At 37.2% G+C, this 13,781-nt stretch overlaps 1 protein-coding gene across 1 annotated transcript; it reads left to right on the top strand.

Annotated features, from left to right (window-relative positions):
- The first annotated feature begins 1,296 nt into the window (after window positions 1–1,296).
- Window positions 1,297–7,539, top strand: sat2 (spermidine/spermine N1-acetyltransferase family member 2). The gene is made up of 6 exons (XM_015391766.1): window positions 1,297–1,439; window positions 1,677–1,728; window positions 3,752–3,835; window positions 6,694–6,795; window positions 6,879–6,919; window positions 7,007–7,539. Exons 1-6 carry the CDS (start codon window positions 1,377–1,379, stop codon window positions 7,172–7,174), a joined length of 510 nt encoding a protein of 169 aa, XP_015247252.1. The 5' UTR covers window positions 1,297–1,376; the 3' UTR covers window positions 7,175–7,539.
- The last annotated feature ends 6,242 nt before the right edge of the window (window positions 7,540–13,781 follow it).

Here is a 13,781-nt window from a genome sequence, read left to right as displayed (position 1 = left end):
TTTTATGTCAGAAAGGGAGCTGCTTTTTCCAGCATCTCCTCTATGGACCCATAACTCAATTCAATTCAGTTTATTTCTATAGCACCAATTCACAACACATGTCATCTCAAGGCACTTTACAGTTCACCAGATCATACAGTCAAATTGATTCAAAGTTTTCTATCTACAGTAAGGAAAACCAGTTGATTCCATTGACTCATTGACTCGAAGGAAATCCCTCACACTAAGCATGCTTGTAGCGACAGTGGAGAGGAAAAACTCCCTTTTAACAGTTTTGTCAGAAAATTTAGATTTCTCTTCTATTATATATTTATTTATCCTTTTTACTCACTATAAAATTTTTCACTCAGTCTGTTTCATCTTGAAGGCCATACAATTATCTGCAGGATGGTGTCGGTAGAACAGACATAGCTTCTTCCCATAACAAATCAGATTCTTTCTCAAGGTTTATTCATAACATGTTACTGTTAACCTAAGTGTCCGTAATTTGTTTTGACTCTGACTGCTTTTCCATTGTTGTACGTAAGGGGGAACCAACACTGCTCAGGAACAGGGCAGAATGCTGCCATAAGGGCTGTATGATGAACTGTTTTCTCTTTGCAAAGTGAGTGAAATCCATCGATCTCCTTTTATTTAACTACAGTAGGGTGAATAGGTGAATGCTTTTTTCCCACGACAAACAGGAAGAAACCTCCAGCAGAAGCAGACTCAGTGTGAGGGGCCATCTGCTGAGGCCGACTGGGGTTAAAGGACACAGAAGCAGAGATACAAAAAGCAGCTGAAAACGTGGCCCCATCCAGGAAACACACAATATAATCTAAAGCCTTAATATTTAGATGTGCTTCCTGACCAGGCTCGGTATTTGTTAATGCATTTCTGGTACTTTCTCATGACAGGTGATTTACTCTAAAGGCACAGTCAGCAATAATAGATTTGAAAGCAGTCAGAGTTAATTATCTAAAATATTAGTCAGGCATCATGAAAATGTAAAGATTTAACATTTATCTAATTGTTGAATAGTTGATATTTAGAACATAGAACAGAAAAAAAAGATGTGCTTCCTGAAAAAAAATATCTTGTTCATTGGATTGCAACAGACTGCATGTGGTGTGTGTGTAAATATATAATTAACTAAAACTAAATATATAAGTTCTTTCCCTGTGTCTGATTTAACTGTAAATGCCTATCGCGATTTAAACCTCAGATTATTCGGATTTCCCGCAAAACTTGACACCAAGTGTGACGTAACGGGGCCTCGCTCGCAGCTGTCATGTGACCGGGGTGCGCTCGAAAACACTTCTCAGCGACACTTCCGCCCAACAAAAGGTCGAAGCTGAGTCGATCAGACCGAGTGGAGCTTAAGATCACTGGCAGGCATGGAGTTCTCCATCAGAGCCGCTAACGTGGAGGACTGCAGGGACATCGCGCGGATGATCAGGGTGAGCAGACATGTGCGCACGTGCGGAGCAGACTGCGCGTCTCTCCGGCTTATAATAAGAGGTGTCTCCTTTAAATTTATATTGTTTTGCTTTCATTGGGGTTCTGAATGTGTCCACAGTCAGTTAGAATTATAATTTTAATTCCAGTAGAGTTTTATGTAAGCTTAATGATTTGGATGCGACCTTTGAAGCCAATTATGACGTCAGCTGACTTATTTATTTTTATTTTTTTTCCAGGAATTGGCAGAATATGAGAAGGTGGCTGATCACGTCAAAGTCACACAGAGAGGTACAAAATTATTTATTTCACTCCTACTGATCTTTAACAGAATGTCTGTAAAACTCAGTCCTGTAATAAACCATGTGGTCCCTGGTTTTGGGGGTTGTTTCATGATATGCATAACATCAGCATGATTTGTTTATTCTGAAAAGTTTTAAAAGGACTCTTTGAAATATTAAGACTATCAAAAATAATTAATTTAATATCTTTTAAACATGGGTGGTTCTAGACAGGTGCCAACAGGGGCCAGTGCCCCCTGTAGAACTGGTCTTGGGCCCTATTATGGACCCCTGCAATCAACTCATAAAAGTAAAAAAAATTCTAATGAAATAGACATAGTACATCTCCTAAATGTTTTTTTGAATCATATTTTTTAAAATATTCTTATTTATTTCAGCCATTTATCAGTTTTACTAAAATTGATAATTTTTGCTTTAAAATAAGTCAAAAATATGTAATATTCTCGTATTATGAATGTTCATTCATGTTTTTTTAATGTTTTAGTAGGTATGAATTTAGCAGCTAATTATTTTCATTACTTTTTAATGTGGGGAAAAAGGTATTCAATTATACAGTCCAGTTAAATAAAAGGAGATCAATGGGTTTTACTTAGTTTGCTCCTTATTTAATTTGTAAATTTTTAGGATTATTAGTAATATTGATGTGTGAGTCCATTACAGCCTTAAATCACTTGCCCGTTGTGTCAGCGAGAACACAAAGATCATTTATTTTACTGCATATTTTGCCTCATACGGTGCCCCTGCTTGCAGCTCTGAGGCCTGAATGAATGAAACTCTACATTCATATATCAATATAAATGAAATGTATATAAAAATGAATTAATAGAAGATGGATTTCTTCTCACCATATTTTATTAATTATTAATAAAATTAATATTCCAAAAAAGTTAAACAACAATTTACTGGACTTTGTTTCCAAGTTTGAAGACGTTTTGCTTTCCATCTAGGAAGCTTTTTCAATTCAAAATGTCAGAAATAGCATTATGTGGGATGCTTTATAGAGTTGACCAAAAACAAAGCCTTGTTTGTCTCAGAAAACATGCAAATTGAACCAGATGAATGGGTCTGCCCCTTAGAAATGAGGAGTCATTTGGTCTTTTTGTTTGCCTTCAATACCCGATACATGTCTATGTCTCTGAAAGGGGGTCTGTAGGAAAAATTGCTCCCAAACAACCCCCTTTCAGAGGTATATACCAGTATTGGGTATTGCGGGCTAACAAAGAACCCAAACGACTCCTCATTCTTAAGGGGCTGACCTGTTCTTCTGCTTCCATTTGCATGTTTTTGGCTTAGCTTCTCTATAAAGTTTTGAACTCAGTGCTAATTCTGACATTTTGAATTGAAAAATCTTCCTAGATGGAAAGCGAAACGTCTTCAAACTTGGAAACAAAGTCCAGTGAATTGTTTTTTTTAACTTTTTTGGAATGTCAATTTTACTAATACTTAATAAAACGTGGTGGTAAAAAAAAAATCCATCTTCTGTTAATTCCTTTTTACATATATTTTATTAATTGACTTAATTTGATTGTCAAAGAGATTATCAGTACAGTCCTTACAAAAGTATTCAAATCTCGTCAGCTTTTCCAACGTTTTTTCAGGTTATCAGCTTTTGTTTCAAGGTGTTTCATTGGTATTTAATGTGATAGATACACATAAAACAAAAATTGACAAAAGTCATACATTTTCCATGGATTAAGGTCTCAGCTTTGACTGGATTATTCAAACATATAAATATGTTTTTGATGTAAACCTTTCTGTTGTAGCTTTTTTAGCTTCATTTCCCTGCTTTTGCAGCAGCTTTTCTTCTAGGAATATTTAGCTCTTTCATTTTGAATTAAGCCCAAAAAGTAACATTTGTGTCTCATCATACCAGAATGTCTTCTGTCTTCTTTTGAATCTAATTTGTTTTTATTCTTAACAAGAACATTCAGACCTAAATCTCACAGAGAGGAGGAATTAACACCCTTTATTTTTGTTAACAGATTTCTCACTTTTTTTTTATCATTTCCCAGACTTGGAGCAGGACGGCTTTTCCAAGAATCCGTTCTTTCACGGGATTGTTGCTGAGGTGCCAGAACAGCACAGAACCAAAGAAGGTGAGAACGATCGGACGCCGATCTCAGACCGTTTCTTTTTAAAAAATTAAACCAAACCAGCCAGGTTTAGTGCAGCTTAAGCATCTGGTTATTAGTAGCTAAATTCAGCACAGTGTTTTCTGTTGCCTAATGTAGCAGGATGCTGCAGGATGTGTCCTCTCCATTTATTCAGCTCTTAGATAATAATGTTAATGCAGCATTTCCTGCATGTGCAATAAGGAGCTCATTAGTGTATGCTCTGCTGCTCAGCTCGACCTTTTTGCTTACAGTCATCACTGATCATCGTCTGCTGGACTCAGATATCTGACTCTACACTCAGGAGGGGCTCTATGCAAAAGCAACACTCTAATGTTGTAATCACAACAGATTCCACTTCATTTTTAAGATTACGTTATTATATGCAAAACATTTTGCTAAAATGGAAAAGTCTGGAAAAACTAAGCACACCCCCTGAACACACCAGATTTGAATTGAAAGTGTTATTCTTTGGATGAATTTTGAATTTTGCACCAAACAAACCCTTTTTTTCCAGCTTTTAATTTAATAACACTGTCACAAGAACAGAGCAATGAAATGAACTCTCTGCATTTAACTCATCCCCTTGGGGAGCAGGGGGCTGCCATTGTGGGGCACCCAGGGAGCAGTGTGGGGTTAAGGGTCTTGCTCAGGGACCCTGGGTGGCAGTCCGTCAGAGTGGGGCTTCAACTGAGAACCTCTAAAACCCAGTGGGTTTCTATTAAAGGGACAATAGAGGATGTTCTTTTTTTGGGTGGATCATCAAAATAAGTGGTCCTCCTAATTGTCAATCATTCTGGTGATAAGTTACGTAAGGCATTACTACGTGCTCGTCCCCATTTTTTCTTAGCGGTGGTAAAATGACAGTGGAAAAATAGCAAATCTTCTTTTGGAAAGTCAGTTTGTATGAGCAATGCAAACAGCAACTTTTAAAAAGAGCGTGCACGAGGAGAAAATGGCTTGGGCACGCTCTTGCACGCATTTAATAGGCGTTCCCTCTAGGGAGTGGGTACAAGGTTGTGCATGTGGATTTTTTTTTAAAGTGGAGAGGGCGGGTCTTTAAAAAGATTTATGAAAATCCTCCACTATACATTTAACTGCAGATTTTCCAATATTCCTACACATGCAAAAAAATGATTCAAGCTCCTCTTTGAGGTGACTATTTAACATACCTAAATATTTGGTTCCAGAATTATTTAGCAATATTTAATTGATGTAACTCAATATGTATGAGCATTTTATTTATGAGCAATGTAAATTAATCTAAAATTCTTGAATTTTAGATTAATTTGCATTGCACATGCAAATTGGTCCTTGCTAAGATTTCCTTCCTTCCTCCTTTGATTGTCAGACCATTTTTGCCAGCATGGCAGGTAATCCCACATCTTAAAGAGATGGTACTGTAGAGTTAGTTGTTGCCCAAGTCCACACAGATGAAACCATAAGTTATCTTGAGGCCAAGATCCACCACTACAGGCAGCTCTATTTTCACAGAGGTTTTTTTGACCATGTGACATGCATGTGTGTTACTGTAGTGTCATGAGCCCGTCTTTCTGCTGTTAAAGTAAATACAATTACGGTAAGTTGATAAAACCAAATAATTTGTCATCGGGTTATTTAAATGTTATAAGTTAGTTGAACATAAGTTAAGTCAATGCAGGGACAACTATAGGTCAATAGAATTTGATTTTATTAAGTTGAACCAACCAAACATATTCAAATTTGTTTTTTCCTTTTAAAGGTTTAAAAAAAAATGTGTTGAACAAACACTAGAAAATCACCATATAGATAAACGTGGATTTGGTTCAGCTAGCAAAAATGTATTAGATTCAATTAAATTGAGTTAATCCAAAGAGTCATCTTTATGAGTGCATTCCCATATCTGAAAAATTCGATTCTGAATCGAATCTCTTTAATTCGTAAATATGGACTCGTATAACCATTTATCAATTTAAAAAAGGCTTTTGCACTGTCCTAACAGCCCGCAATAACTACCGTTACTTTTTTATTTTCCAGTTGAATGTTAATATAACACTGGCATCAATATTCCTTAATTAATACTGTGGATGCAACTAACGATTATTTTTAATCAATTAAACTGTCAATAATTTTTTTCAATTAATAATCAGCTCCTTAAAGATATTTTTACAGAATTAAACCAGGTGAAACTAAAATATTTCCACTTGTGGAGTTTTATATAGCACATATTGACAGAAGAAAATTTGTTTTTATCTTAAATGCGAAATATTTAGATATTTTTTCTTATAATTTTGTTGCTCTGTCAGCTAAAGGCAGGTTTTACAGTCTCTATACTCCAGTTAAAGATTAATCCATTACTAAATTAGTTGATAATTATTTCAATAATGGATTAATCACGATTAATTCGATTGATTGTTTCAGCCCTAATAAATAGACATTTATGTAATTCAGAAAACCGCTACAAACATGTATTTAAATACCTGCAATCTACTTTGAGATCTGATTGGATCAAAACAAATCTGTTCTACATGTTGAAATTGGAATCAACACCCTACTCTGATAAAAAGCTTTCTGACGGATACTTCTGAACCACGTGCTTGTTGTTATCCTTTCTATTTTAATGTCGACAAACTGAGGCCTCGCCTTTTAATTTAAATGTCAGAAAATCTTATTTCAGATGCAGGATACAAGTGACAGAATATGTGGAAGAAACCAAAACAAATAAGAATGTATCCATAGTGTAGGTATTAAATTTAGTTTTAGGTTTAGGTTGCAGGTTTAGGAGACGGGTTTAATATAAAATTGAAAATGAGTTTTACAAAGCACAGAATAAACGTGTCTAACTGTTAGTGTTTTATTTTCAGGCCATACGAAGATCGGCTATGCACTTTATTTCTATTCCTACAGCTCCTGGACAGGCAGAGCCATTTACATGGAGGACTTATATGTGATGCCAGAATTTCGAGGTAAAATAATCGTCATTGCAAACTGTCTTGCTTTTTTATTTAACCGTATGCATGTAAAATATTAACTATTATTTCTGTCGTAGGGAAAGGCATTGGTAAAGCACTTATGAGCAAGGTAGCACAGGTGAGTGACATGGAATCAGGAGTAAAAATAAAAGAAAAGGGATGTGGATCATTTTTAAGTTTATTTATTTTTTTCTGTTTCCTTCAGCTGGGTCTGGCTGCTGGATGCAACCAGCTCAACTTTACAGTTTTAGACTGGAACAAGTCATCTCTGGACTTTTACCTCAGCCAGGGCTGCTTTGATGTCACAGAGAAAATGGGATACCACTGCATTCGCTGTGAGGGGGAGGCGCTGGAGCACCTGGCTCAACCTTAACCCAGATCCAGGGACTTTACAGTCAGTCTAAGCAATGCAGAGCAGCCTTTGAGGCGCTTTGTTCAAAACCTAACGACCGTTAGCGGAAAATAAATGGCTTTATGCCAGACCTTTAGCACCTTTAGTTAATAATTAATAATCCCCTGGACCTTAAAGCCGGTTTACAGCAAGAGATGCTAGACTTCAAATGGAAATATTATATCCACAATTAATTAATTCCTCAAACAATATTTTAAAACTTAAAAATTAAATAAATGTTTATTGTGCTTCATTTTTACATCCTATTGGTCGAAGCATAATCTCTCAATCTCACATTTAATCTTTCACCCACATTTTAAATGTATGTAACTTTATTACATAACAATTTTTTTTTTTTTTTACACAAGCGTATTAAATAAATCTTGCATTAATTTAATAAAGCTTATTAATTTAAAATACATAATTGTCAGGTTTATGTATTTAGTATTAATAAAATACACCTACTCAAAATTAATATTCATTTGTTTAAAAAACATAAAGGTTATTGTTTGATTTGCTTAGTCTTCAGGGTAACCTTAGCCAAATCAAACAATAAACTTTATTTATTTGATATAAATTAGTAATAGTATTATTTTTATGTAAGTATACTTTAGTAATATGAAATACATAATCCTGGTGGTTATGTATTTTGAATAAATATGTCAAAATTATCTAAGAAAAAAAAGGAAGTTCTTATGAAATAATGTTACATAAATCTAAATATTTGGGTAAAATATTTTTGTGAGTGCATTATTGGAGTTTTAGAGGAACAAAAATCAAGGTTTTAGAGAAAAATTATTTCACTTTCTTTGCTCACCTTAGATGACATCACACTTAACTAACTTTCAGCAGGTGTAACCATACAGGTGTACTCTTGAAAACACAACAGATGGGTAGAAATACCTCAGAAATGACCTTAAAGAGGTAACTGATGCTGCTCATTCATCTGTGTCAACCAGGTCCTTTTCCAAATAATAATTTTGCCAAAGTAATGCATTTAATAATTTCGCTTACTTTAGTCCAAGAGAAAACACTATTTATTAACTTGAGCAATCTTTTTTGGAGTTGCTTTTTCTAGTAAAATTATTAGACAATGCAATGCTTTGAAAATGACCAAACAACCTCTATGAGCATCCATTCAGAATCCACAGGCCTCAGTCAGAATGCGTTACGTATTATGACGCTGTCACACCTTGCTGATTTACCCAGCGTATACCTAACGTCCCAGAATCTTCTAAAACGCTGGCATATGCTGAACTTTGTATGTATTTTTTCAATTTTCTGCGTATCCATAGAGTATTCCCCTACCTGACTAGCTAACAGATTTAATGTTAGTTTGTTAGTTAAGCCAAATTCTAGCTCCCAATAAAATGATTGCATTGTGTATCAAATTAAAAGCACTGACATTTTGCAAAAGGGCCACTACATTTTTTTCTCTAACAAAATAAAACCTCGAAAAAGAGGACTATGGATGATAGAAATGGAGAAGTTCTGTTCTACAATGGATTACGCTGCATTTTTTATGCTCAAGTCATCATGCTCATATCTTACACAAGACGTATCCATAACGTATCCAACGTACGGCAGCATTTTTGCCAGATTTTTTGTATGTCGGCATATGCTGGCTAAATCGTCAAGGTGTGACGGCACCATTACAGCTTGTGAAATACATGAAAGTCACATGTAATGAACCAGAACATTTCTGGAAACATGTTGACAGATGGCTTTTTCTATCCGCTTCAGCAAAAACATTAAAAGATTTAATGTTGGCTTAATAGTTTAGCCAACATGCTAGCTCCCAATAAAATTATTGCATTGTTTATCAAAATAAAAGCACTGACATTTTGCAAAGCTCCACTACCGGTATATGTTTTTCTCTAATGAGATATAACCTCAAAAAAAGGACTAAGGATGATAGAAATGGAAAAGTTCTGTTCTACAATGAACAACGCTGCATTTCTATGTTTTAGTAGTCATTATGATGAAATGTTGCACTTTGCTGTCAGGATGGACTTGTTATTAATGTGGCCTCAGAGCTGGAAAAACCGCCTGAAGGAAAAAGAAAAGGCATTGTATTACTCCAGCCGTTTCTAAAACCAGTTTTGCTGCCTTCATGTGGTATCGTAATTATGGTGAATAGCAAAATCCGACATCAAAAAAAGCACATGAATGGGCGTGCTTTGGTGGCAGTGGTTAGCACGCACGACCCATGTAAGGAGGCCTTAGTTCTCGACGCGGGCGACCCAGGTTTGAATCCAGCCTGTGGTCCTTTCCCGCACGTCTCACCCCATTTCCTGTCAGCCTGCTGTCGATAAAAACGAGCCATTAGGGCCGTAAAAACTCAACAAAAAAATTGCACACTCATGTAATTTCTGCTAGAAAAATTTTATGATAGAGTTGCCGAGATGAGGTCATGTTTGACCTTTCAACAGAGCAGCTAAACGATTCTGTATGCGCTCTCCCCTGATGTGTTTGAAGCCTAAACAATGCTGTGAAATATACATTTTTTTTTTAAATGTATACGCATTTAAACTTTTTGAAGGGACCATCATTGTTTCATTTTATCAGATGTATTCTCTTCTTTCTGTAGCAGATGAACTAGGAAGTCTGTTACTGTCTAGCCCAAGTATCAGCTCAGGATAATCTTTGGATCCAACACGTTTCTCTTCTCTACGACAACAAAAGCACTCAACCCAATACGGTGGTAATTTCCACTTTACAAGGGGAAACGACCATCTTTACCAGACCCCATGAAGGCAGCATTTATCTTTGCAAAAATATTAGATACTGGCTGTGCCCTAAAATGTGCTAAATTGACACAGATGGAGGCCAGGTGGGTGTTTTTGTTTGATTTGATTAGTTAAACCAAAAAACACAAAAAATCAGAGAGAATTTGCAAATTTTTACTTTATTATATATATAATATATACTACATTAAAAGCACATCTTCTCATACATACTGATTTTATCTGTTTTTTGTTTTCCGACCATTAACCTTTTTTTACTGAGTTATGGTAAAATGCTAACGCTAATCTTTTGTGACTTATTCAACACAAAGTAATGGATCACCTTGAGACTTCCATTCATTCAACGTGACATTAATGTGCTAAATTCGTGCTACTGTAATCGCCCAGGCAACAAAACAGAAGAATTAGCTGTTGTAGCGGGTTAAAGCTAGCATTGGTGAACCTTCCTTATTCAGCTACTCTTACATTACTTATCCATGCAGATCAGAGCTGCACACTGTATAGGATCCCAGTCACAGTTGGTGTTGCAAAAAGATATTTAGGGACATGATTTCAAAGGATGTAATATTTCTAGTGTATGAAATTCACACGCTACATATCCGTACTGTATTTAGCTAGCTTAATGGATTCTAACTGGCATTAATACTCACAACAGATTTTAATGGCTGAGATGATTATGCCCACAGAGTGGTGGAGACTTTGCATAATAGTACTGAAATACAAAATATGAAATTATTCATTCTTTATTAATAATTTTTCGCACTTTTCAGGAACACTATCACAATGACACGTGCACCTATTACCCATTTGAGACCATGCCAAGAACAGTCTGAGCCCGGTAACCGAGATAACTGTTGAGTGTAAAAGGCATGCAAACTGAACCGGACCGTGCCAGACACAACAGAACAGCACTGAACTAGTACTAGTTCAACAGTAGGGCTCGGCACGGTTCAGTTGTGGCTCATTTCTCTTACCACATTTACACTACCCTTGAAAAACCGTGCCGAGAGCGGTCCGAGCTCAGTAATCGTGTGTAAATGGAAAGCAAACTGAACTGAACCGAGCTAGACACAACCGGACCGCGCTAACTGCAGACAAGTTCCTGAGGTGGGCTCGGCTCGGTTTTTCCCTGGCTCGGTTCTCTAATAACAAGAGTGCATGAGCAGAACGCGTCATCTCCGTCTAACTGCACATCCCGATTCACACTCCATTCCAGTACTCCGGAAGTTGCTTGCAAACCAACACAAAACAGAAGAAGAAGAACAATTATAAACAACAATCAAGTAAATCCACGAAAGGTTGCCGTCTTCGCCTGACCCCCCGCAAACACCAAAGTACAGCAATAATAATCAAGCATAACTTTCTGAAGGTGACGGGCGCAGCCATTTTGATTTGCTTGATTCCTTCTTCGTCTTCTTCTTCTTGTGTTTTATGGCGGTTGGCAAACAACTTTTAGTGCATTACCGCCGCCAACTGCTTGATTTCCTCCTTCAATACTGGCAGTAATACCACAGATCGTCACTAGGAGGCGAGGAGTCGAGGAACCGAGATAGCGTGATGTGCAAGCGGTCGTCAGAACCAAGCTCGGCCTGGTTAACTTGTCCGAGCTCGGACCGGTCTCGGCATGGATTGGTTTTTAAAGGGTAGTGTAAATGGGGTATCTGATTACAAAGAGCGCATAAGCAGGCCACGTCATCTCCTTACAGTCAGTAGTTGGCAGTAGCTACATTCAGCAAAAAAGCGCCTGCTGTTTCATTTTTGATGCTGTACACATACGGTCAGACGCGCGTCTTGAGTATCTTTGATGCTCCTGAAGTGCATCTAGTAAAGTGTGTACCGATACGTCTGATGCTTCTGCTGCTCCTGTGTTCAATGCCAGAGAGCGGCTTTGCTATTTGCTACTAAAAGTAGTTTTAATATGTTTTTAAGTGAGAAGTCCACCTGAAAACATTATCCTTGCCTGCCTATAAATATTATTTCGATGTCAGACCAGCACAAAACCCCCGTACACCGGCGGTGCTCTGTCACTGGAAAACCCCCTCAACAGCAGCCTCTGGCCCTGTCACATCTTGGAGGTTTTCTGCTACGGTTTGTGGCAGCTGGAAGGCGTTTTTCATGTGCGTAATCCAAACTGCAGGCACCCGAATAATAAAAGCTAACATATTTTGACGGCAGGTTTCCACATTTTAAGTTATTTTAGGCGTTAGAAAACTCTTTCAGAGGAGTGATCATAGCGATCTGTGTCTGTCTCCCTGCCAGCTCCAAGATCAGCTTCTCTGATTGGTTGATGTGGCATGTCGAGCAGCAAAAGTTAAATTTTTCCAATCCAACTCCAACAAAATCAGCTGAATATGATACAAGAAATTGAAAGAAACAGACTTCAGGTGTTTAGAGTATCCTAGAGAGTAGTAGTACCGTAGATTGTCACTAGGAGGAGAGGAACTGCGCTAGCATGATGTGTAAACGGTTGTAAGGAACTGAGTTAGGAAACGTTAGCTGATCCAAGCTCGGTCCGAACTCTGCACGCATCGGTTTCAGAGGATAGTGTAAATGGTGATTTGTTTTCTGGCATCTTCCAGCCAGGAAGTCAAAGTTGAAAATAAAAGAATAAGGGGCTAATTTTCATTTAGCATACAACAAATGTCCCAAATTCACACATTTTGACAATTATTTGCCAAATTAAAACTGCCGAACCGTTGAAAAGACTGGGCTCAACTCCTGCAAAGCTGAAATAAATTGCAAACAACGCCCCATTATTCAGTAGAAGCTCTACCTGCTGTGAGCCAACAAGCTAACGGGATCTAGAATTCTTCTTCATTCCTACTCCAGGAGCTATATGTAGAGCTCCCCCTACAGGTTTGGTGGGAGACAGTTCAGGCTTATATATGTACGTTTCCAGTTTTTTGCAAAATTTAGTGAGCTTGGCTTATAGTGAGGTGAGCTTGTCAAAAGAGAGGCCACTTCACTCCTTTATTGGAGAATAACCATCATTCTTAAGAGGCTATTCTGTGTTTTATGGTGTGCTTTACCCTTGTGACAAATCCTGTAGACTTTGAAAAAAAAATTGCAAAGTGTAAAAATTTTATCATCATTGCTAGATTAGAGGTGTCTAGATCTACAATGTCTCAACTGTTAGAAAATTAGGTTTACTGTTGGACCAGAAGAGCCAGCCTTCAGTGAGTGTCCTCATCTTAAAGGGTACGACATGTGTTGATGTCGTTAACTGTTCACTGTGCATTATATGTAGTGTCTTTGTGCTGATATTGTGCACCGAAGGAATCAGACCATAGACCTCCTTCCATGCAGCCTCAGGGTGCAGTTTTCAGGGAAATGGATGAAGCCCAAATTCAAACCAAAACAATCCACTCAGTGGAATTTGGGCATGAAGCTTGAGTCCACTCGTTGCACAATCTTAAACCTATCATACTTAACTGAAAGTGACATTATTCTGGTCTGCACCATCAGATTTCTTCTGTGTTTTTGGTACTGTTTTCAGGAGTTTCATGATAATAAGCTAAGTTGTGTTTGCATCCATGCAATAAAAACCACTCACCCATATTTGCAACGTTTGCATTTGGCATGTGTTTTCATGTGTCATAAGCAACATTCAAAACATATCCACTCATAGCATTTCACTGGACGTCAATCTCCTGCAACAAACAGGATAAAATGTCGTCAATATGACTCCTTCTGTGCAAACCATACAAATAAAAACCATTGATTCGTTGCAATAAATCACCAAGGTGAAAAAATATCCACATTTGTTCAGTATCCTAGCTGTGTCTTTAAGTACAACTATGCAGTGAATCTGATAGTATAATTGGATGTTTGGGTTTAAGTGT

The sequence above is a fragment of the Cyprinodon variegatus genome, unplaced genomic scaffold (genome assembly GCF_000732505.1).
Source record: "Cyprinodon variegatus isolate N-32 unplaced genomic scaffold, C_variegatus-1.0 Scaffold559, whole genome shotgun sequence".
Taxonomy (NCBI): domain Eukaryota; kingdom Metazoa; phylum Chordata; class Actinopteri; order Cyprinodontiformes; family Cyprinodontidae; genus Cyprinodon; species Cyprinodon variegatus.
Note: the sequence above shows the minus strand (reverse complement) of the source record. Positions and strands in the feature narration are given on the sequence as shown.

Bases quoted from the DNA above. Each gene is read 5' to 3' on its own strand.
- sat2 (XM_015391766.1), top strand. From the start codon at position 1,377: ATGGAGTTCTCCATCAGAGCCGCTAACGTGGAGGACTGCAGGGACATC. The intron at 1,440-1,676 runs GTGAGCAGACAT...TTTTTTTTCCAG, and splicing joins ACATCGCGCGGATGATCAGG to GAATTGGCAGAATATGAGAA. The intron at 6,920-7,006 runs GTGAGTGACATG...TGTTTCCTTCAG, and splicing joins TTATGAGCAAGGTAGCACAG to CTGGGTCTGGCTGCTGGATG.